Raw genomic sequence first — 26,071 nt, 5'->3', positions numbered from 1 at the left:
TTACAACGATACGAAAGGGACCAATCTCACCGCACACGTTTTTTTTATAAATAATCTAATACTCGCATTCACGTTATTTACAATATGAATGATTTACAATATGAATGATAAATAAAATATGAAAGTGTCTGTCCCATTGGTACTATCCACCGAATATTTTCAATCCTATGGATTATTATTGTTTCATACTATTTTCTTCTTTCTCTCTCTTGGCATATATGCAACAACATATTTGTTAAAAATATAGAAGAATTATTTTCAATGTTCTGGAAATAGCTTCGCATCGATTAAAACTTTCGATTGATAAAGATGAAAAAAAAAAAAAAAAAAAAAATAAATAAAATAAAAAAAAAAAAAAATAATAAATAAAATAAAATAAAAATAACACGTAGGGGTACTTCGAATACTATGACACGAACGCACGCGCCTCTTCACAAATNTTCTGGAAATATTAAGGCTACGATGACGATTTTTTTATTTTATTTATTTTTCTAAATTTGTTATATGAAAGAAACAAAAAAAAAAAAAAAAAAAATAATAAATAAAATAAAATAAAAATAACACGTAGGGGTACTTCGAATACTATGACACGAACGCACGCGCCTCTTCACAAATATAAAAATCAAAGAAATCTCTGATAAATGCTCATCAAAGTTCTCTTTTGTAGCAGACTACTGGCAAAGCTTCGTAAAAAAAATATTTCCTTTTTGTATCGGGAATATTGGATAAACTTCGTAGAGAAACGTATGCGTTATCGTGATTAAACGCGTTCATCGTACCGTTTAGAAAAAACACGGGATGAGTGAACAACCAACCACGGTCGCTCAATTATCATTCGATAAAAAAAAAACTTGTAAATAGACGATTTCAAATGTTTCCTTATGGTAATTTCAACGAAAGATAAAATACGAATATTATTTTATTTTACTAAAAAAAAAAAAAGAAGAAAGAAAACAACAATTTATCAAAGTAACGATTTCCAATAATGCGGTCTCCGGAACTTTTGAGGTTCTATTAAAAAAAAATTAAAGAATTTCGTGTAACAACAGTTTGCTGACCGAAATGTCAAAACTTTATTTGTTTAGAAAATATACAAAAATTTCTCAAAATATTAACGATCAGGAAAAATTGGTAATGCATTAAAAAAACTAGAAGAAAGAAAAAATCGATGAACGTCTATAATATAATGATTAATATCCAAAATAAGAGAAACAATGAAAATCAGGTTGTTTATATTCAAACCCTCACACATATATATAGTCATACACGCGCATACACATACCCTACCCTTTCGGTATTTCTCTTACCCTTCTTCTTCCACTTTCCCTCCTTTGCTTGCTACCCTTACAGTCGAACGATCAATCATCCTTGTTCGAGGTTACGTCCCTTCTTCGGTAAAGTAACAGCGATCAAAATAGTTTCCTACCCAGACGTTCGTTCGTTCGTTCATTCGGTAAACGTTTCTTTAACTCTCACTTCTCTTGTTACTTTGACCTTAAGGCCAAAGGGTTGACAAAAATAATTGCATGCTAGAAAACAGTTACCTAAGTAGTTCAGACCCTAAACATTCTTCGTCAAGAGTCAAGATCATCGTGGCTTATTTCGAGATAACGTTTTTGCTATTTTCTCGGTGATTAATCAGCCTGAAATGACACCGTAGATTACTATACTTTTTCTATACTGAAAGATTACAAATCCTTAGCAAAAGGCAAGGTCATCATCATTCTGGATACGCACAAAAGAACGGGGGAAACAAACTTCTTCAAGCTTTGAAAATGACACGTTCATGGTTCACCCACACACCCCCATCTTTACCACCCTATTCATGTTCTTTTAAAAAAAAAATATATATATATATATAGAAAGAAAGGAATAGAAAGATATGATTCGAGATGATACTGTTCGATAAAAGAAAAAACGTTAATTACCAGAAACATTTGTTATTCTCGAACGATGAGATTCAGCAAATGAGACTGAAGATGAAATCGTTAAGAGAGAACTAACCGTGATAGCCTAGAAAGAGAGAGAAAAGTAGAAAAAGGTGGGAATGAGAGAGAAAGAGAGAGAGAGAGAGAGGGTGACCGGAGGGGTGAATACATCGAGACTATCGTCAAGGGGGCAAAAGTAGTGCATCTGTTAATTCGAAATAGAAGATAAGAAAGCATAATTACCGTCCATTTTCAACCGGTAGCAAATCCAGCAGCAATAAAGAGTCGATTAGGTCGAAATAATTATCTAAATTTCGCCGTTGATTATCTTATCTCGCTTAATACGTAGATTTTTCCCTCCCTCCCTCTTCCCCACCCCGTTATGTTTTAACAAACACGAATTATTATATTGTTTAACTCGTAATTTCAATTTAATAATTCGTAAGTAGAATATAAATTGTTTGTATCTTACACATTCGTAACGTTAAATTAGAAATTTTCTATATAAACGTAGCATGTTCCATCGGATTTGCTTTTGAATTTGAAAGCCATGGGAATATACAAGGTAAATCGAGCGAAATATACGAGGTGTGCTATACGAGCACGGGTGGACATTGTCCAAGTCGATTAGAACCTACGGAAAGTCGTTATCGTATAAAATCTCGCTCGAAATAGTTCCCTATCTAGGTTCTACTACGTGGTCTACGTGTATATCTATTATACATAAACTTATCTAAAGGATATAAAGTCGTCAAACACAGTGATTTTCAAGTAATTTAGGTTGATAAACGAAATCGATTGGAAAATATTTCAATCTTAAAGTAGATATGTATAGTATACAAACAATAATGATAGAAATTTAAAACCGATCGAGATAGAAGAAATCACTGTTGAAAAGATACCACCTACGGATTCTTATGAAAACACACGAAGCAGCAATTCCGCGTTTTACATACACACATACGCGTACGCTTAACAACGAGATACCGTTCCTTTCCAAATAGCTTCCTAATCCAATTAAATTTGCCTACCAAATGCACTAAGACTATTTGTTCCGAAGCTGACTACGAATGGAGATGGAGGAAAGAGAAAGAGAAAAATAGGAACTATTCTCGAAACGCTTATAGCGCAAAAACGAACTTTACTTTAAGCTCAAAGTCCACGGTTCCTTTACGTTCTTCCTTTCTACCTTCCTTCCTTCCTTTCGTTCATTCTCTCTTTCTGTCTTTTTTTTATCTATCTATCTATCTTTCTATCTATCTCTCATTCTCCCTTTCTGCCTTTTTATATAAACGCATCGTCCTCTACGATTTTCATCAAATACGAACAGAAAATAAGTTGAAGTTACCCGGTACGATTGGTAATAGTAAATTTCGTTTCCATTTCTCGATTTTTTTTCTCAACTATTATATATAATACAAACCGTTAGAATATTACGAAGAGAGAAATCTCATCTCCATTATTCCCAAGCAAGTAAGTCCAAGTCACCAGAAGTTATATCAAAATATATATATATATATATATATGTATGTATATCTTTGTTCGTGTTGAAAATGTTCGCAAGAAGAAATATGGATTTCTTCCTAAGTCCTTCGAATATCGTAGGTACGACCAATATAAGTCCCTACTCTGTCTATACATTACCTCATATACCTATACCTATATTACTTATATAAGTATACGTCTAGAAATGAAATATAGTGTCGAGAATGGGGAAAATTTGCGAGGGTTTACTTCATGAATTCTAATGGTTGCTAAAGTTTTTATCCGATTTCGATGATTTTTTAGAAATTCATTCGAAAAATAAAACAAAAGAGTTGTCAAATACAAAATGATCGTTGATAAAAATCGTATCTAATTTTATAATATATATATATAATTTTATAACATATATATATAATTATCTAATTATCTCAGAAGTATAAAAAAGACGTTTTAAAAAATATATATAAAATATAGAGAGAAGTAGGAAAATCTAACGGGGAAATCCTAAGAAGTTAGTACCGGAAGCGAGAATCAGGAGTGTTCGAACGATATAAAATACGAGAGAATCTGGAGGTTCTCGATATTGCGATCTGCCGGTAGCAGATATATTTGACTTTCGATTCGAGTAGAGCCGATAACAGTAAACTCTGGCTTATAAGGTAGAAGGAGAAAGAGAATGTTTCGAAAAGAGTTTACACGCTCTCTCGAATGTCGCCAAGTAAGTAAGTACATACGGCACTCTTTTACTCACACCAAAGCTCCACGACGACACATTCAAACACGCTATGGGCAAACTTTTCGTTATATATCCCCTCCCCCTCCCTCCATCCTACCCAGAATATCACTGGTGCTTTTCCTTCCTACCGCTTCATCCTCCTACCAGAAATCGTACTTTCCAAAGGGTATCTTCCTCTTCTTCTTCTTCTTCTTATTCTACTTCTACTTCTACTTCTCTTACAACGGTGTCCCGTGCCAACGCTAAATCGTTTGTCTCGTTTTAAGATAACTTTATCTTCGCGCATTTTATCCGGTCGTTCGCGCGATTACTATCACGCGAGTACGTATTTGCTCTTCCTTCAGTCTCTCTCTCTTTCTCTCACACACAACACACGCTAGGGAAAAGTAATCCCGAAAGGATAATTCCGTTCATTCTTTTTCTCTCTTTTATTTTATCCGTCAGATTATATTATCCTTCTTGTCATGGAGATTTGTCGTAAGAGTTCGCGATGAAAAAATGCAAATAAAAAATAAACGTTTTTATTTATTTAAATTTACCGCCCCTCCATGCTCACCCTTAATGTAACTGTATACGTTAATACGAATATTTTTCCATAGGAAAGTTATTTTTGCAAAACAAAATTTCCCGATTAAGTATTTTAATACGAGAAAAATTGAACTAATAACCATAAAAAACGAGGTGATGCATCCTATCCTTTTCTTTTATCCTAAAACTCGACTCTTCGTCTACGTATCCTTTCCATTTTCCGTTTCTTTTTTTTCGTTTCTTTTTTTTTTTTGTTTTTCGCGTCGTTTTAACTCCGCGGAAAAGTTTTGGGGAAAAAAATGGGAGGGAAAAACATATCATGCCGGGATGGGGTGGGAAAGGGAAGAAGGGAAAGCAGTTGACGAAGAGAAGAAATGTTTTAAAATATTTTCTCTATAAATGCGCGCGCGCGCGCGCGCGTTGTGTGTCACCGTTGGTTGTTGCTCTGACTTTTCTCTTTCCCTTTTCACCTTCCCGTCCCTTTTTCCCGTACCTTTCTCCCGTACCTTTTCCCGTACCTTTTCCTCCTCTTCTCACGTTTTTTATCGTCCTCCAGCATTCACGCGTCTTTTTCTGCTCGAGAAAACGCACTTCCCCGTCTGTGTATGCATTTACGTACGTTCGTACGTGGGTACATGTGTTTGCTTACATGAATCCACTTCGTTATATATGCCAGGATAATTAAACTCCGAGTCAGAGAAAAACAAGAAACTTCTCTCGTTGAACGATAGCGCAACGAAAAATGTCGTCGTGAAAATAAAATTAAATAAAATAAAATGAAAATTAAATATAAAATAGAAAGAGAGAAAGAGAAAGAGAAAGAGAAAAGAAAAAGAAAAAAGAAAAAAAAGGAATAATCAATTAGCGGAGGTTCTCTTCCTTAAGAAGAACCTTTCTTAATTAAATAAAACTAGAGAGAGAGAGAGAGAGAGAGAGAGAGAAATAGAAAGATAGAAGAAATAAAAATGTTCAAGAGAATTTTCAACTCCTCGAAGTCGACCGGTTTCTCATTACCACCAACACATTTCTCTAACCGTTACTTATATCTGGCGTGATTCCAAATTCGACGCTTGCGAACCGTTATACCCTAAACAGCTGACTGATCAAAATGATAAAACGATTCCGAAGTTTCTCGCATTTTTCTTCCGTACTTTTTTTCCCCAATTTTTACCCCTTACTTTTCTTTTTTTACTTTACGATTCAAGGAATCCTGGATACTTTGTTCCTTTCTCCCTTTTCTCTCCCTCTCTTTTTTATACACGCACTTCTTATCGCACTAATTCTTGCAATCAATGATCGCATTTTTTAATCGCATTTTCGAATCAACCTCTCTCTCTCTCTCTCTCTCTCTCTCTCTCTCTCTCTCTCTTTCATCTTTTTCCTTTTATTTTACTCCGCGAGAACTTTTCTTTTATCCAGTTTTCCAGAGTTACGTGTTCAAACTTTTCTTCCCTTCTCGCTTCATCTTTACCATTCCCCTTTTAAGAATTTCTGACCACGCCTACGAACAGAAAGTTGATCCTCCAAACTCGAGTAAAACGATAAGAAAGAACATTAATGAGATCGTCGATGAGATGGGAAGCATTCGTGTGAATAACGATCGATAAGAAGACGACATTGTACATAAAGTTTTAGGGAATATAAAAACGTTAATAGTTATAATATCATGTTCATCTCTTTCATATATAATAATAATAATAATAATAATAATAATAATCGTTCTAATCATCTTTGATAACAGCCTACCTGTTTCCTTTTAACACGTCATAAAAATCATCGTCTAGTGTATAGGGCGTTTAAACCCCGTTTCCTATAAGATTTATCGTTTATTCCCTTAGTCAGAGCGTGACTTGTTAAATAGAATATATTTTTATGGCCTATAAAAAGATATGCTAAATACTTAAAATTTTTTTGCTTCGTGCAATATTTAACGCTAGATTTACCCAAATATTTTGATATACCTGATATTTCTACCATAAATCAGTCAAAATGACTGATCTTTGACAAAAAGTGCTTAACGAGGTTAAAATAGCAATAGCAACAAATATATTTCTTACGCGCGAATATATAATATATAAAATAATATAAAGTTCATCATAAAATTGATTTTTTAGTTATAACTACGAAAATTATGATATCATTACGTAAAGAAAATGTTACACATGCAGTAGGAATTTGAAAATTGAAATTGCAAGAGTGTCAGTCGTCATTTTGATTGGTCTGCTAAATCTAGTGTTAATTGCATCAACTATGTATACATCTTGTTGTATAATGGAGCAGGTAGAATGAAGAATAAATAAAAATATATTCAATATAAAATTTAGATACTCTTTTAATAGCTCTTTCTCGTTTTCCATTTATAATGGACGACTGACAACCAACGACTGGTTAGTTGGTTGGTCGATGAACTTTATATATCAAACGCATAAAACAGATGCCGGTAATAGATGGAGTTTTAAAAAAAAAAACAACGAGATAAATAAAAATAAATATAAAAATAAAAAATAAAAAATACGTGTAAAAAGATGTGTGGAAAAAAGAAGAGAAGAAAAAAGTAAATAAAAAAAAAAACAAGAAGAGCGAGAGAAAAAAAAAACATTGGAGTGAATTGGAACGAATTGTGTGCGAAAGTCCCTGGAAATATGGAAGGGTTATGGGGACAGGGCGCATAGTTCAAAACTATATCGGGTCAGGAGGTATGGACACAGACGGGGACGACTACTGTTTCGAGTGCGATCGAATGTAACGGGCAAAATACTACACTAGCTCGTATGTACAACTACGTTCGTCAACGAGCTCGACGATGTACTCTCGATGAGACACACTCAACGTATCCCGGAGTCAAACTACGTTCGCGACACGACCGGCATCGAGATAAAGAGAGAAAAATACGTGAACGGTAGGGGGATGGAGGGAGGGAGGGAGGGGGAGAGAAGGAGAGAGAGAGAGAGAGAGAGAGAGAGAAAGGATCAACGAGTTTCGGCGCAAATTGTGTTGGAAGCACGGCCTGACAATGTTCGACACCGGCCGATGAATTCGAGTGAATTCGCAAATATATATACCTGGCGCAAGCGTACCACCCTCCCCTCCCCCTCCCTCTTGCCCCGCAAAGTCCGCACGCGGCCCGCGGATGTGGGTGGATGCGGACGCGATGTTTGGTTACGCGTCCAATCGAATGGACATTTTTCCGCGTAAATTCGATTGAAATTAAGTGTTCGTGTCAAAAGAATTCCCCCGGAACGTACTACCGGGGAAACATTTAACCGATTGAAATTTCCATTTGAAATCGTTAACAATCGATAATGCACGAGAAATAAAAATAAAAATAGAAGAAAAAAAAAGAGAAAAAAAAAAAAGAAAAAATAGAAGAAAAAACTTTTCAGCAGAGTTGCAACAAACGTAAAAATAAATATACGTATATAGTAAAATAAATATATATATATATATATAATTAATATAATTAATGTTTTATATAAAATGTTTTTATATAAAATTGAATAAAAATCATCTTGATCGAGTTTTCTCGTGGAAGGTTTATGATAAAGGTATCGTCATCACTACTAGGAAGGATCGTATAGTAGGAAGACGTTTCTGAAGATATGTACATTTTATGCAGATCTATGCGCATCTACAGAACAAACCCCTTTCACTCTGTCTAACTCGGTCTCGACATTTCGTTTATACGTTGAGAAGTAAACGGTGCGACGGACGTTGAAATTTAAGATTACTGCCTATGTATTTATTCCTATATGCAAAGCGTTAGATACGACTGCGTATGAACTACTAAATCATGAATACGAAATTGTCGGAATACTATATATCCTTCGTTTGAACCTCCCACCCCCGTTTATCTTGAAAACCTTTTCTTCGATACCATCATTTCCTTCGAAAAACCTATGATGATCCAACGAATCCGATTACCCGTGAAAGAACAATGCACAACGATTGCCGTACCGAGATTGCCAGTTAAAATAATTTACAAAAATCACGGGTATAATTTATGTGCGAGCTGTTTTATTATACCAGAGAGAGAGAGAGAGAGAGAGAGAGAGATGCGAGACAATGAGAGGAAATAGGAGAATAGGAACGAAGAGAATACGAAAGGAATAAGAAGAGGGGGTGGAGAAGAAGTGTGTGTGTCGTGATCGTTGTGGCCGTGGTCGTATCGTTTGCAATCTGTCCACTTGGTCCCCTCTCCTAACCCCACCCACCCCTAACTTCCTTCTTCTTCTTTTCGACCCTTCTTCGACGCATTTCGCGTCCGTAGGAACAAAGACATTTGGCACTCGCAGTCCTACCATTCCACTTATGTTAGTCCGCTTTCCACACCGGGAACGTCGCCACTGCCATCTCCAGGACGAAGGATTTCTCTAGTAGAGAGGAGGGTGCGAGGGGAGTTTTGCCTCTTGATAGGAGGAGAAAACCCAACGTGAAAGAGAGATAGAGAAAGATAGAAGAAGAAAAGGTGAGAAAGACAAGGAACCACTGAGCCCAGAAGCCAGAGCCAGCCATTCTGTCGCGCCAAAAGCGTTCCTATATTCCAAGCTGCCAGTACATATACATATATATAGTTATATATCTATGTATATACGTATATATATATATATATATATATATATTTCTTTCTCTTTCTCTCTCGTTCATTTGCACGAGTCTAGAGAAAGCACAGAAGGATGAAGAAAGACGTATAAATTCAAGCTCGTTGTATACCAAAGTATATGCATGTGTGCGAGAAAGAAGAGATTTGTCCCAAAACGTCTGAGATTCAAACCCCATGCATAAGAGGAGTACCACCCTCGTCGCGTTTGTGCCACTCTTTTCCACCTTCTTCTTTTATATTTCCATCTCTCTTTTCTCTCTTTCTCTCTTTCTCTTTCTCTTTCTCTTTCTTTCTTCCTTCCTTCCTTCCTTTTCCCATTTATATCCTTTGTTTTTCCAGTCTCTGTTCGCGTAAGAAGAAAAGGAGATGGAAAGTACGTAAACTGGCTTCTATTGTCGCACGATACGGGTACTTATATGATGTCCTTTCTTTTTCACGCTCGTTTATGCACCACGTATTCTCAACTCTGTAAGTTTGTTGTTCACGTGCACACGCACGTGCAAATTTATATATGTATATGTGTACATGTGTGTTAGAAATACGCGTACAAAAAGATGGCTCCTGCGATATCGTCGCGCCATGCTAGGATACCATTCCTCGAAGAAGGGTCGTTCCTTTCGAAGGATCCTCCGATTCTCAACAATTGCCTGCATTTTACATTTTCTCTATATGCATATTTGTTCTCGCTTACGCATGCGCGAACACTAAAAGATCTCCTTCTTCTTCGTCTACTTTTCAAGAAGTCCACAAAAGCGAATGTAATTCTACTTTATAAACGGGATTTCATTCCTCATCGGCAGAAACGTAAATCCGTTTAAAAATACGAAAAAGCAATCTGCTATTCGTTCTTCTTCTTCTTCTTCTTCTTCTACTTCCTCTATTTCTACTTTTATTTTCTCCTTTCATCGTTCAAAGATCGAGATAATATGATAGTAAAATAGATATGTTATAATGTTTTCGTTTTCTTTTTTTTTGATTGGAGATTGTTATTAATAATTATTATTCATTCGTACAGTTCACGCAATTTAATTTGAAAATTTGATTGCTGAACGATCCGATCATTTTTCTTGAATCCAAATCTGCTACTACTCCTACTATACTACCTACTTTTTATTCCACAAGGAAATAAATATCTCTTCAATAAGATTCTACCTTTCGAACTTTTTACTACTAACTTGCTACGATAGTAAACACCAGAAGAAGAAAAAAACTCGAGGTATTCGTTCGAGCGTCGTCCTTCGCTTAATGGAAATAAATTGTCCTGTACGGTGCTCGAGAGAGAAAACAATCGATATCGATCGAATTCCGTCTGATAAATTATAAAGGATATTCAAATAAAATATAAAGATCATTTCATATTTAAAAAAAAAAAAACAAAACAAAACAAAAAAATCAATTCGTTTCGTATATTAACAAAATAAAAATCATTTTTTAAATGAAAATTTTTGTAAAATAATAGAAACCACGGTAGAGGTTTAATGGGACGAGAGAAAAGTTATACTCGTTAATTATTTAATCCGTAATTTCAAGGTAAAGACCTTTAGAATGCAAACTATTCGGACGATTTTCCGTCTGTTGAGTAAAAGGTGGTGACGATTTCATAGAAAGCGAGCAATGGTAATAATAATAATGGTGGTAATGGTGGTGGCGGTGGTGGTTGTTCACAGTGCAAGTTTTAGGTGAGATTTCTAGGGTTGAGTCTGGCGCGGACAAGCCTTCCGTTTCTCTCTCACTCTCTTTCTCTCTCTTTCTCTCTCTCTCTTTCTGTTCTGTTCAGCTTCCTTTCATATAATACCGCAGCAGTATCTCGAGCGCACACCGTCGGTGTGGGGATGCACGACAATCGAGCCTGGCCCGAATCCAAAGGAGTTTTCCGACTTCTTGCCCCTCGTGATCCTATGTTTTGAAGAAGAAGAAGAAGAAGAAGAAGAACCATTCGAGCAACCCATGCACGATCGCTCACATGGGAGTCCTATACGCCAACGTATGTGTTTGCTCTAAACGACATTTCATTCGATGATTCTAACTTCATACAATATGCCGTTAAAAAAGAAAGATATGCTTCGTATTAACAAGGATTCATAAAATGTTATTTCCGAATGATATTACAAGGAAACGATTTTGTTCTAACGCTTCTACTCGTTCAATTTGTTCTTTTATCTTTTACTTTTGTTCCTTCCATCTTCATGAATTTCCACATAAAGTTTCTATGCTGGGAGAAATTGAATTTTTAACGACTTCGAAGATCTAACTTTTTACCTTGAAACTAGTTGTTCGTAAGATTTAAGAAGAAATAAAGATATATATATCAAACATAAATTGAAACCTCTCACAAAATCAGCGAAACAATGTGGTAGTTGAAAAATGTTAACTGTTTGATGTCGTATGGTTATGCAAGTAACCGGATTCTGATTTTCTTCTCATTCTATTGGACCAATTGCGGTATGCTCGTGCAAACAAACATGAACGCATATAATACTTTCATATGTCAACAATCGAAGAGTGTTTTGTTCACTGACGCGCACAAACTCGATAGTTTACCAGACTTCAACCCCTAAAGAACATAGGATGTTACAGATAAAGCAACTTTGGCATGCTCATTGAATTCAAGATAAGCCAACGTGATCGCAGTTAAACTGACGACATATTTGACAAACGAGAAAGAATATCGACAGGATGTTTCTCTCTCTCTCTCTCTCTCTCTCTCTCTCTCTCTATCTCTTTATCTGTTCTTTCGAACCGTCGCAATATTTTCTTTTGTTATACGAGAGAAACACGTTTACCGAGAACGAGATATACACAAGGGTTGCCAACGAAGACAAATCGATAACGTGCTGAAAAAAAATCAAGAGGAACAAACAAAAAATATATGCGCTTGTATATGTATATATATATACAATCGGCAAGAATTATAATCTTTCTCTTCTCGAACGGGGTAGTTTTTACTAGAAGGCAATCTTCTCCAAACGTTCATCGCCGACATTTACAAGAAAGTTTATACATAAATCTTTTCCACGACAAGACATTTTCGATTCAATTAATCAAGAAATAAAATATATAGCAAGAAGAAAAAGGGGGAAAAAAGAAAGAACGAAGAATAAATTGTCTAGTAAACGAATAATCGACCCAGTTTGTTCTTACTTTTCTTTTCTTTTCTTTTTTTTGTCAAAAAAGACAAAAAAAAGAAAAGAAAAGAAATTTCTACTAAATATAATATATAAAATCGGCTTTATATAAGAAAATAAAAATCATAGGAATTATATATCGATAAAGTTTTATTTCGAAATATCCTACGTTTCTCCTCTATCGTATAAACTAAAAATTCTAGACGGATGAGTTTTTCGCTAAAGCCGATTAAAATATAATGCATATAAACCGCACGAAATTAAACGTAGGAAAAAAGGACAGACAAACAACAATAAGAATGAGAGAGAGATAGCGAAGACTTTCCATTCGTGACACATTTAAAAAGTATTTTCATCAAATATAAAAACGGTACCTACTCGAGAGAAAAGAATTTAGAATTCAAGATCGAGAACGTTGTTTCTACGAAAGTATCGGAAAATACGAAATTTGTTCATACTTTTTGATAATATCAAGTGTCGATTTTAGGTATGATTTTTAAAATGGTGCTACGTGCTATATATATATATATATATATATAACTGTACGTAGATATATATATATATATTGCGGACCACGATTCGGACCACGCCCGACTCTTCTCTGTACTCGGATATCCGTCGAATTGAATTTCAATGACGAATTCTAGGGGCGAAACTGCCCTTCAAAAAATCAATTTTCCCGACACACGCGTGCACCCTCGACTCTTGCGCGTCTCCCTTTTCACATTTACGATACGTCATTTCGTATAAAATAGAACGATTCAGAACGTTCATCGACACACCTAATACCTAACTTCAATTCCACCCAGTTTCATCAACCCCTTCGTTATTCATTTAACATTAAAATTCGTCCTTAGCATTATAGTTATACAATAATTGTTATACATGAATAATTTACCCTTTCATTTCGAGTCAAACATAATCGATAACTTGTTAAATGAATATAAGAAAAAACAATGATTATGAGTATATCGTTAACGTAAGTTTAGAAAACACTGGAAAACAAATAATAATATTAAGTCATTTTACCGTAATAAAAAGTGGTGATTTTTTATAATACTTACACGAAATTATTTATACTGAGATATAACAAATACAAGTAAATCTTCTCTAAAGATAGCATCCACATTATTAAACGTGTTAAAACGCAAACCTTTAAATATCTCGACTTGAAAACAAAATGACTCTTATGCCACTTTCAAAATAAACGGCTCATATATCGACTTACGTATAAATATATTTTATCAATCTAACCACCACCCCCTCTGTATTTTTCAACGGGCAAAACATTTTTTACAATAACAAATTGGTCTAATTTGTCTAACGTTTCAACACCAAATAATATCTACGATATCTTTTGGTAAGGTGAACGTGTGTATTTATATATATATATTTAACAAGGAAAAAAAATGAGAGAAAGAAAGAAAGAAAGAGAGAGAGAGAGACCAGTAGCAGTAAAAATGGCGAAAATTACAAACAGCGTCGTTTTTACTCGGTGCAAGTCAAAGTGCGTCGCGTCGCAGCCCGTCACTAACATAGCTGCCGCTTTTGGTGATAAAGATGAAAGGATGGAAAAGAAAGCGAGTGCCTTCTGAACAGCGAGACGAGACAGCTAGCGTATGTGCTCGAGTACTTTCAATATGGATATTCAAAGAACGAAATTTTATGCGAAATGGGCAGAGCTAAAGAGCTACCTATGTGTATACGTATATATGTATGTAGGTATGCAATGCAATGCATGCATGCATGCATATATACGTACGTGTTATCATCGTGTCGCGTACTTGTTTGAAAGAGTTGCACGAAAAAAAGCTGAAAAGAAAAAGAGAAAGAGAAAAAGAAAGGAAAAGAGAGAAAGAAAAAGAAAGAGAGAGAAAGAGAGAGACAAATGTATTATAATTTGTAACATGTTACTATCTGAAATCGAGACAGTAGAATGTGTGTTGGAAGCATATCCTATCTCTTTTAGTGCGTCTTCAGTGTGAAAATATAGCCGGAAACATATGTCCTATGTGTGTATATGTCTCTGCTTGTCTACTTGTCTGCTTGTCTGCTCTACTGTCTGCCTGTCTGTCTGTCTGTCTGCATTAACGTTCGCATAGGATAGACTTCTGCGTTGAAGAGACGAACTTTCTACAGACCACTTACCTTTGTCACCATCGTTCAGACTAAAACTGCGACTTTTTAAATGTAACCGAACGAAAGAAATAATTGAAAATGTGTTTTGTATAAGCGCCTAAATCTAAAGATGATTGTCTTTGGAACAAATGTAAAGATCATTTCGATTCATTTTAATCTGACAACAACAAAAATATAAACAATTTACAATTTATTAGATAATTTAAATTATAGTAAATTATTAATTTTGTGAATATATGTATAGCTAATCGTAATAATTTTCTAGTGAAAAGATTAAATTTGAAAAATACAATCACACGAATGTATGATTTAAAAGTAACAGGATGTTATGAAAGGGTTAACGCGGTAACACTTTAATTCAGATATGCGCAGTGTTAATTAATAATAACATTACATGCGTATTCAGATGATTGTATTCCTGTAAATTAATAGACCCTCGATGGTGTAACCTTTAAATTTCCGTTTTAGTTATCGTCTTCATAGTTACCGTCACAGGAACGGTTTATTATTCTAAATTAGAGACAACGAACGAGGACAAAATGGCGTTTTAACCCTTCATCGTTAACGCATGTTTCATCATATAATGAATAGATTATTATTCTTGGACATCATTGAAATTGGACTTTTGGATGTTGTAATTAATTCTTCTTATGGCTCTAAATCGAATGACTATTTAAATTCAAAAAAGAAATCTGATAAATCGTGTAAAATGTAAAAAAAATATAGACTCATACACACACAAACACACATACAAAATTGTACACATTTTTCTCCAACATATCTAAATTAATTTTGTTTATTTAATTACACCGTACGTCAGTCAAGTGTCAATTTTGATTACATTCACCCATCCTTGTTTTAATGATCTCGTTTCGGTATTCGTGTATATAAAAAATATATATATTAATTAACAAATTATAAATTATTTTATATACCTATGTTTTCTGTAATATAAAACTTAATGAAATATGAATAAGTATCACATTTTAATTGACATTCGAGGAATGAATATACTATAAATTATTTCGAATACTAGGTGTGTCTGTATCTGTATCTCTGTGTGTGTGTTTTATCATGAAAAGGATCGAATACTTTGGGTCACCGGAATATGACCCAAGCGTTGATAATATTAAAGTCGCACCATCGGGGAAACGAACTCTCGGATTTTCGGGCTAGAATCTCGACTAACGCGATACGAAAAGCTTTAAAACGAATATCAGTAGTTACCAGAATGAGGATTATGCTCCACGAACTTACAACTTTCTCGCATGCACGTAGAATATTACGGCGACTATAGAAGTGGGTATATAGAAGTTTTCTTCAGACTTTAAATTATCTGTCGCAAACGACATCGACGTCTTAGCTACTTTCATAGAAGAAGAATTTTCTTATGTATATCGCTAACCCGCAGGAACACTCTCCGAACAAGAGAGAATTTCAACATTAAACTCCTAAAACCTTTAGGTCCATTCTTTTAATAATTAAATTCGAAATATGTGTTGGTAAACGCGATAATTTCGTCGTCAAAAATGATTATTATCACTCAATTGGTTGTTTATCACGTTGAAAAATTAAATAATTAATAAATGTATCGCAGAGGGTAGTTGGACAAGGTTCTGAATTCTATTTTTACCTTGTCCAGCCTTCTCTGCGACACATTTATTAATTATTATCACTTTTTCGTATTACTACTAAACCTTGTAATCGTGAACAAATAAATTAAACAACGCGTTATATTTTATCCTTTATATATTTCCATGAAAAAAAAAAAAGAAAAAACAAAAAATACGTAGGCGAGTCAACACGTATAACAAACGTAATGATTTTCTTTGTGACGTTGTACCGTCAAATACTCGCGCATTAGTATTCGTGGTTTTCCTCCTATTACGATTGTACAAATTTGTACGGGTTAAATGTATTAGTTAAATTTCATTTATCGTTACATTAAACAATAGCCATTCTGTTTTGTGTTTGCACTCCCTTGAAGAATGGTGCATCTGTATTCATCAGAATGATTCACAATTTTTTTTAATTAATTCTGATGAATACCATAAGTGCTGATAATAATATTAACCTATGTACATTATAAAAAGAAAAAAAGAAAAATTCAAATGAAATCAAAATGACGATCTTGTATCATTCGTAAATACATTTTCTCAATGAAGTTGACAAATAACTCGTTAAATCTGATATTGAGAAAGATCGATGCCAGTTTCGTTATATTCGAACTATTACACTTGTGCACGTCACGAGGAACATATTTTTTTTTGTTACATAGACCATCCATCCCCTTGAGGCAACGGCGAGGGAGTGAAGGGAAGGAAACAGAGAGGACTACGGGTAAACGTATCACAGTTGGATGGATAAAGTCGGTCAAATCGAATCATGTATCACTGAAACATCGAGATTCATTCGAATAATTTTACGAAGAGCGAGTAAGAGAGAGAAAGATATATAAATGTGTACATGTATGTATGTATGTATATATATGTGTATAGAAAGAGAGAAAAATAGAAAGAGAGAGAGAGAGAGAGAGTAGACGAGCAAGCAAAACTATGGTCGTTCGATTTTCTGGTGTTGCTACTGCCGTTGGTGCTATTGGTGGCTTCTACTACTGGTAGAAGTCGGAGGTTCGATTTAATCGGCGTAATTGCAATTATTCGGCCGAGTCGTTTGGTGGGAATATAATTCTGTTCACGGCGGTGCCGGTCATTTAATTAAACATAGGTACATGCTTGTAAATCGTAGATACAAAGAAGGGATACTAGTAAGCGAATAATACTTTGATACACCGGTGAGTATCGTGTCTACGATATCGACGAGTGGACACGTTGATAGTAAAAGAAAAATTAAATCAAAGAAGAAGAAAAAAAAAAGCAAAGAAAAAGAAAGGGAAAAAATTATAATTTTCTTTCCCTACGATAGAATATTAAAAACGATTAGAGATATAGATTTAATTCGACGAAGAAATAACGGGACAAATTGTTATTATTATGTTAATAGTTGTTATGAAAAAGATATGAAAAATGAATAAGTAGAATAATTATCTTTTTCGTTTAATGACAATCGGGACAAAAATCCTAGCTTCCACTCGGTGATGGGAAGGGAAGGGAAGGGAAGGGAAGAAGCGAAGGAGGTGGAAGTGGAAGGTGGAGGAGGATCTGTCTCGACACGATAAAAAGGTCCCACCGAGACATACCCTTGTGCTCTCATTTGCAAGCAAATTCTGAGGGTTCCCTTCCCCTTTTCTATACCCTCCCGCTACTATCTCTCTCTCTCTCTCTCTCTCTCTCTCTTATATGTTTGCAAGTGATACCATCCACCCTCAGGAACATGCACACAAAATCATTGGAAAACCTACTGCGCCGTTGAAACGGCGTTATCCGCCTAGACACGCTTCGATGCTAACCTGCCACGAATAGCTTCGAAAGCGTATTTTTGAAATCGTTCGGCTTATCAGATAGCGAGTATACTCAAACCGCTAGTCGATACGATACAATCCGACGAAATTTTTGAACGAGAAAATTTCTATCACTCTTGTTCCACGTGTTTTATCCTACTTTGTTTTTTTTTTTTTATCTTTATCTCTTTTAGTTGTTTTTTTATCTCTTTTGAAACACTCGTGAAAAATATCTCAATAGTGTTGCACATTATGAACAATTATATCTTTCCGATTGAACATAAATTCGAAATTATGCATTATCTCTATTTATCTTTATCTCTTTTTCCGAGATCCTTTTTTTAAAATATATATATATATATAATAAAAGAAAGGGAAATAAATAAATAAATAAATAAATATTATATTATGTATATAAATGTGTGAAAGATAATTGTGATACGCATTTAGTTAATTAATGCTGACTGCGAGAGGAAAATATCCTTATAATAATCGCTTTACGTGCTTTTCCGTCTACTTTCCGGAAAATTTTATACCAGGTAAAAAGAAAAGAGCCACGCCTTGTTAAACGTAATAGTTTCTGAGAAAATGCTTCCAAAAGAAACCCTTATGTAGCATAACGTCTTTGTGAAAACGGTTTATACCACAGCCGAAGTTTTCGCAGCTCTCGTCAGATGTACGTGGGAACTTTTTTCTTTCCGCCGATTACATACGCTTTTCGAAATGGAGAAAGAGAAATAAAGAACAATGAAATAAAAAAAAAAAAATAAAAATAAATACATGTGTGCGCGCACGTGTACATAGAGGCAGAACAAAATAATGATAACATAATATTTCCATTATTTAGTCTAATTCTTTTTACACGTGCTATTAATTAAAAAAAAAACAAACAAAAAGAAAACATTAAATTAAAATTTGATAGATCCTTAACCCGAAAAAAAAAATAGAAAATCTGTCGAAATAAATGTATAATGCAAGGAATATTCTATAATGTAAAACGGTAAAAATGTAAAAAAGATATCGTTTAATCATTATTCCTATATTGAACATTTTAAGGAAGAAAACTTTTGAATAGAAAACAGTTGGATAACCGGTCAAAATCCGAAGGTGTTACTGAGAAGTAAAGATGCTAAAATGTGCAAACACCGTCCCGTTGCATCGCGGTTTTTTTTATATAAAACACGTATACCACCTATGCATAGAATATTCAGAAAGATACATACGTATAAAATCAAATGAATTTGGGCAGCGTGAAACGTTGCTTTTTTTTGTTTTTCTTTTGAAGGAAAAAATAGCCACGCGAATATTCGCTCAAATATACTCGTACACGAACGTAACACACAGGAACGCATAGAAAACGTTATGATTGAAATTTAATCGCGAAATGATGACGATAGCGATATTCCACCGAATAGAGAATCTCTAATCCGAATTTTTATCGTGAGAAGAGCTTTCACGCAATGCTCGTGTATACGTATACATATATACTCGGTAGTATTTCGCAAAGAAATTTGCTTTTCCCAACTTTTCCCAATTTTTACCCCATTGGCAAACGCGATAAAATATCGTAATTCGACTCGTTACAATTGTATCACGCGAGAAAAAACTACACGCGAACCAAAAATTTAATTTCCAATATAAAATTTGTGTATTCGTTACTAGGTAGATATGTGAAAAGCTCTCCAAAGAAAATCAGTTAAAATTCGTGTAAGTGATATTATGTAAACGAGTAAGTACTTTTTCGTTTAAAGACAAAAAATTCCCCAAAATAAAAATACTTCTCACGAAATTCCAAAAATATCATTTAAGTGGATACTTGTTTTTATTTAACAATTAGATTAAATAAATGTGTTCATCGAACAAATTATTTTATCTTCCATTTAATATTTTTTGCAGGAAGCATCGACGATTAAAGAATTTCAAATATTTCTCATTTCGACATTTTTTTTTTTTCTATAATTCACGAACCCGTTCATCAATCTTACTTTTCTTTTTTTCATTTATTTTTACGTATATAAAATTCATGATTTATTATGAATATTTCGAATTTAAACGATTACTGATCAAAATTTCAAACGGTTCCTGATTTAACGCGTTTTCGTTTACTCGAGAAAAAAGAAATAAAACAAAAAACATGGCGAATCGGAACGTCTATGAAATAAAAAGTTCTCAACAAAAACGTATAAAAGATGAATACCTTTTACGATAGGGGTGATGCATAAGGCGAAGAAAATGAGAATCCTCGTCGTTGGCATGATGTCCAAGTCGTTGAATTTCATATGTCCAAAGGAGATGGTAAAATAAAACACTATTGGAATCACATCGACAACGTTAGCACACAAAATTCCTTTGGATAGGTAAACACCCACGTCTTCTTTTCTCTTTCTATTTTTTCCTAGTATACGACGAACTTTAATTTTCTTAGAAATAAAAAAGATCTTGCTTTTCCAAGAGACAAAAAACAACAACAACAGAATGAAAAATAACACTGCTTGATTTTTTATCACAATCGATGAATATTATTGCAAGTAAAAAAACAAAGGGAATAGATTAAAAATAAAAGATTCAGTCTCTTCCTAAGCACACATTATCGATCGATCTTGATATATTATAATTGATTCGATTATAAAAACCTATAAATATTCACTGACAAATATTTTTTTGTTTACAGTTATCAACACGAGGAACATTACGTAACCACGAATATAATATAAATAAAATAATAATAATTATTAATTAGAGATAGAAATAAATCGATAACGGTAATCGAAATGGAAGAAAAATTATTTAGTTCTCCGTTCTCGTGACCGTTCTTGACGACCGCCAATGTGCAACTGCCAGCCAAATTCAAGATATTCTTCCCTCGATCCACTTTATGGGCGTCTTTCACCACGCTTGTTTCTTTCTCATAGACACAGTTCTACGACCGACGAATTTTTTATTATGATCATTAAAAACTTCATTAGAACAATAACAACAAAATATCCTATGAATATTTAATCCTTTGAACTTTCGACGACGACGACGAATTATAAACTTTTCAAGTGAACAAAAAATCACTTGCAGAGAGAGTATAAACTGATTGTTATATTATTATATCTTGATCAGACAATTTTGTCTACCAATAGGGGAACACCGTTTGCTTGATTTTCGGAACACTTCTTTTCTCGCTCCAAAAACTTTTAGCAAAATCGTAGTAGTAGAACCGACGAAATGTTGTCTTCCCTTTTTTTTGTCAACAGTCACGAAATATGTTAAGTACCTTGTCGCTATGCGAACCTTTTTTTACGATCGATGAAACTTTTTGAAAAAAAGGCATCGAAGAGGAATAGGAAGACTTTTATACGTGCACTTTTCCAAAACCGTATTTTTCCGTTCTCACGATCCCAAAATTATATCCGATGATGATTGTCTCACGTGGCCACGAACGACGATGACAGAATTAACGATATAAAAATAAAACTGACACTGCACGATTGAACGATCTTTCATTAAACTGAATTTAATTTTCAATTTAAACGAATCACCAATCGCGATACTGCAGTTACGATCCGTCCTCGCGTAAATGTCCACTAACCTGTCACTAATTAAAGAAATCCATTAGATTCTATACGAAAACAATTCGTACGGACGATATTATCCATCGAAAATTGTATCCCAGATTTAATTCAAAACTCCGTTCTTCTAATTTCAATCGGAGAACACAGGATTGTCGTTTCAGAAACGACAGGAGAGATATATCACGAATCGGCACGCCTTGTCTCGAATCCTTCGAATCGTAGAATTTGACATCACGTCAAGAAATTCGTAAATCCTTGTTCGATGAAACAATATTTTATCGGATGCATAGACCAACCCCACTCCTTTGAACGTTTATTCTATTACTTCCTTTTTCCTTCCTTCCTTCCTTCCTTCCTTCCTTCCTTCCTTTTTGATCACTATCAGCGCTCGTTTCCAATGAAATTTCCACGCTTTTTCACTCACTCACTAACTCATTCAATCTCTCTCCCTCTTTCTCTGTATGTTTATCAAATTGCACCAAATCGTAAAACGATTTAAGGAGCGATACGAGAGATACGAGATGACAAGAGATAAAAGAAACGACGCAAATGGAATTAATTGGTCGAAGAGAGAGAGAGAGATGGATATAAATAATAAAATAATAAATGATAGCCGTAAACGCGCGCGTAGATTAGAATCGTACGGATTGGACTTTCCGTGATAGGTGATGCAAGGTATCGTACGCGTATACGCCGCCGCTCGCTTACGCGGGAGTGTGAGCACTGGCGGTACTCTCGAGAGAAGGGAAGGAGGCCTCTGCCCCCGCAGAGATCCACGGAGATTCCCGAGTTTTGCCGAGCGCGGCCGAGTGAAGGCTACGAGCACGGACGGAACAGCATCCCACCGACTGCGGTTATATCAACCCCCAGGAGCGCTTCACCCTTCGTCTTCGTCTGCGCACGCATCCTCGACCACGACCAAGACCAAGACCAAATCCCGACCAGGATGACCAAAGTCTAGATAATCATTTCATTTTTTTCCTAATACTTTACGCAACAGATCGTAACTAAAATAACAATTATTTTTTATTTCTGTCTTTCTCCCTCGCCGATCCAACACCTACAAATGCATTTTTTTTTCTCTATTTTTATATATATATATAATCTCTATCTCTCTCTATCTATCTTTTAATTCGCTAGAATAATAGCTTTGTTCTCCCAATAATCTCTACAAAGGAAATAAATCGTAGCTTTCTCTGCGTGCATTCATCTTTAACGTCCTCTCTATCGATACGTCGATAACGATAAATTGGATTTACGCTTTATAACTGACTTTTTAACTCTCTGTGACTTCCAGGGTTGTTTTTTCATTTTTTTGTTTTGTTTTTAAATCTAAACAATAAACTCGTTTCCCGAATGAGAACTTTTCATCGTGATTTCAATTTTTGATCTGGTGGCTTTGTTACGTTCGCCAAAAGCGATATCGTAAGCTTACGGATAATTTCGTTTCTTTTATCTTTTCTTTTTCTTTTTTTCTTCACTTTTCTCTCGTACTTCTTTACATGGTTTTTAACTGGATCCTAATAAAAACGAACGAAATGAGACGTCGACTCTGGGGAGTAGTTTTCTAGTATGTTGTAAACGCCAGCACGTCTTTCGTAGCTAATTAGATGTGTTTCTTCCCCCTCCTCCTTGTCCTCTTCCATATCCTATCCTTCCCTAGCTTTTTCAAAGGATGTAGTAAAACAACCGCTTTATTTTTAAGTCTACCGGTAATATCTCACAAGAAAACTTAGCTCGTGAATCATCGTAGATCCTGCTACTTTTTATCCTTATTATACCTTGGTATTATACGTACGTATGTATATATATATATATATATATATATATATGTATACTTTTATATACATAGACGTTTCCTTTCGCAATTCATGCCGATGTTTCCTTTCCACCTAGGTTTTCATGCTAGTTTTTGAAGACTGGGAAACGCGATACACACGTTCCGCTGAATGATACTTCGCTTTTTCGTTCCCCCTTAGGCGTCTCTTCCGGATTCGTGACTTTTACATCGGCCCTTACCAAATTTACGAAGCAAACTTGGACGTTCGAAAGGGCGAGCTCCGGTCGAGTTAAAAAGAAATTCACAAAAAGATGGAAAGATTGAAAGAGAGAGAGAGAGAGAGAGAGAGAGAGAGAGAGAGAAAACGAAAGGATTGACATCATAAAACACGATGTGGTAAGAACGGCGCCACGATTTCGAATTCGAGCCCCGATTTTATCTTGCAGTCGATCTCGCGAAACGTCGACGACCGATCTATTTTGTAAGCGAGGCACGCGAAAAGACGTACGAGAGTAAAAAGTCAAAGAAAGATGGAGAGAGAGAGAGAGAGAGAGAGAGAGAGAGAAAAAGATAACGTCCCGGCGTCCGTTTCGGGATGAAATTTTTCAACGATTTGCGATAACGAGATACTTTGGTATCCTGCTAGATTTCTTCGTGACGAGGGAAACTTCGAAAGAGCGACTTTATTACGACCAATAGAAAACTGCCATCCACCCAACTCTCTCTCTCTCTTCATCAGTTCTCTCACAGTTTCGCGTGAGATTTGGTCATACGATGATCTTGTTTTGCAAGGACTTTCAGTACCCGTAATAAGATCGGGTTAGAAATCGAAAACTCGGGGATATGAAATATCTGGAACGCTATACTTATTTCAACCTTCTTCCCGCTTTCATCTCCTTTCCGTTTCCAGGCGATTCTTTTCTATTAGTTTCGCTTGTTTTTATTTTCTCCATTTTTTGTCTTTTCCTATTCTCCAAACTATCCACCCGAGCTATTCTAACGCATCCCCCCATCACCCATCTCCCTCGAATCCCGTTAGGTTATTTCGAAACTTCTACAATGGAATTTCGGCTTTTGCCGAATATCGTACAAGACTTCTTCCTCCTATCTCGGTATGGAAAAGGATAAAACCGAGACGAGGAAAAGCTTTGTTGTCTTCTCCCTTATTTCTCCCGACTTCCCTTAGCGATTTGAATTTTTCGAGATTCTCCGTTTCATTACGGGAATGAACTCACCGACGAAACGTGACCGAGATTCGCTTTGGAGACGATATTTTTCCCGCTGACTGCCTCTCCCGACCGTGCGTTCGCATTGATCGATAGTCCGCGTTACGCGCGGCGTCCTTTTTCTCTCTTTTTTTTTTTTTTAACTCTCTCTCTCTCTCTCACTCTTTTTCGTCAGTTTTTCCCTATTTTCTTTTTTTTCCCCTTTTTTTCTTTTTTTTTTTCATACCGTTGTCGTCACTAGCCCCGTCGCGAATTCACGCTGATGCGTTATGTCGTCAAGATCTCAAACGCGTTTTCGTGATTTAAATTTTTGAATCGAGTCTCGTTATCGTCATTCGATGAAATACGAAACCGAAACCGAACGAACGGAGAACAAATTTGACTATCTGTCGGAACGAAGGGTTATCTTATTCGAATCGATTATTACATATGTTCTCTGTGTAGTATTGTACATCGTTTTTTAATGTACGTGAGATTTGAAATATGTAGAAGAATTTTTACGATATACGATTAAAATTGTATACGAGATATAATTACTTCAATAAAAGTATAAGGATTTCTTTTCTCTCCCTTTTCTCGTATTACGGTTTATTTAAAATGTCAAACAAATTTCTATCCTCTCTTTAAACTTATTGTTTTCGTACTTTTGCGAAATAATGAAAAATAAATATTTAAAATCAATATCGAAATATTAGGTTAAATTTATATAGATATATATAAAAGCGATCATTTATCCATATAAATGATACACATTCAAAATTATATAATATAATACGTTTAAAAGAAAACGATAAAAGGTGTACGATCAATTAAAAGTTTTAAAATGATAGGTGTTCTATTTAAATAATATCCAGACGAGATTTCCATTCGATCTTCGCTCGGGTGAACAGCACGAATCTCTAGCGTCGACAGGACGATATCGTTATCTTATTACGACGAACGAGCTCGATTTTCTCACGTAAGCCAGGGTAGACAGGTAATTCAGTATAGGCAATAGTCTGAAAGGGTGAGCGAGAGAATATATGTATATAAGTATATGTAACATGCTTACATGTATGTATATGTGTATGTGTATGAGTGTGCTTTTAAGAGAGGAGAGCGAGAAAGATGAGAGAGAGAGAGAGAGAGAGTACGAAGATATTCGAAAGCACGGAACGACTTCGGCCTTGACGCTATAATATCGATTCTCATCAGGGATGTGAATTCGCGATCGATACCCATAGAATCTCATTCAGGTTTTAATGTTTCAATCGAAATACGATCGGTGGGCCCCAACTACGAGAGTGAGTCCAACGATCGTTGGTGGTTTATCGCGTTCGAAAGGGGGAAAGGCGTAATGCAATATTCTACTAGGTGATCTGTTGTCAGGAAGCCTCGACGATGATTGTTTGCGGCATTGCGTCGTTGCCTGATGCTTTACCACGCGTGGGAATATACACGGATAATTAATAACCCATCACAGTCAGATCGATTGATTGCCAGATATGTGTATACGTGTCGACACCCGAATTCAACTCGATTCTACTTTGCCATAACAACGGCCTACGTACGATTATTTCTCCTT

The 26,071-nt window shown here is 35.2% G+C and overlaps 1 protein-coding gene across 5 annotated transcripts in view; it reads right to left on the bottom strand.

Annotated features, from left to right (window-relative positions):
- Window positions 1–22,340, bottom strand: part of LOC106785968 (nephrin) — a 363,418-nt gene extending 341,078 nt beyond the window's left edge. For 4 of the 5 annotated variants that reach the window (XM_014746873.1, XM_014746870.1, XM_014746871.1 and 1 more), the window contains exon 1: window positions 20,139–22,339. In XM_014746873.1, coding sequence (XP_014602359.1) covers window positions 20,139–20,220 — 82 coding nt within the window. In that variant the 5' untranslated portion in view covers window positions 20,221–22,339. Of the gene's footprint in view, window positions 1–20,138 lie in introns of all 5 variants that reach the window. The other variant, XM_014746875.1, reaches the window with a different exon arrangement.
- Window positions 22,341–26,071: the final 3,731 nt, after the last annotated feature.

The sequence above is a fragment of the Polistes canadensis genome, unplaced genomic scaffold (assembly GCF_001313835.1).
Source record: "Polistes canadensis isolate GaletaPanama2010 unplaced genomic scaffold, ASM131383v1 scaffold_60, whole genome shotgun sequence".
Classification (NCBI taxonomy): domain Eukaryota; kingdom Metazoa; phylum Arthropoda; class Insecta; order Hymenoptera; family Vespidae; genus Polistes; species Polistes canadensis.
The sequence above is the reverse complement of the archived record's forward strand: the minus strand, read 5'-3'. Positions and strand labels throughout refer to the sequence as shown.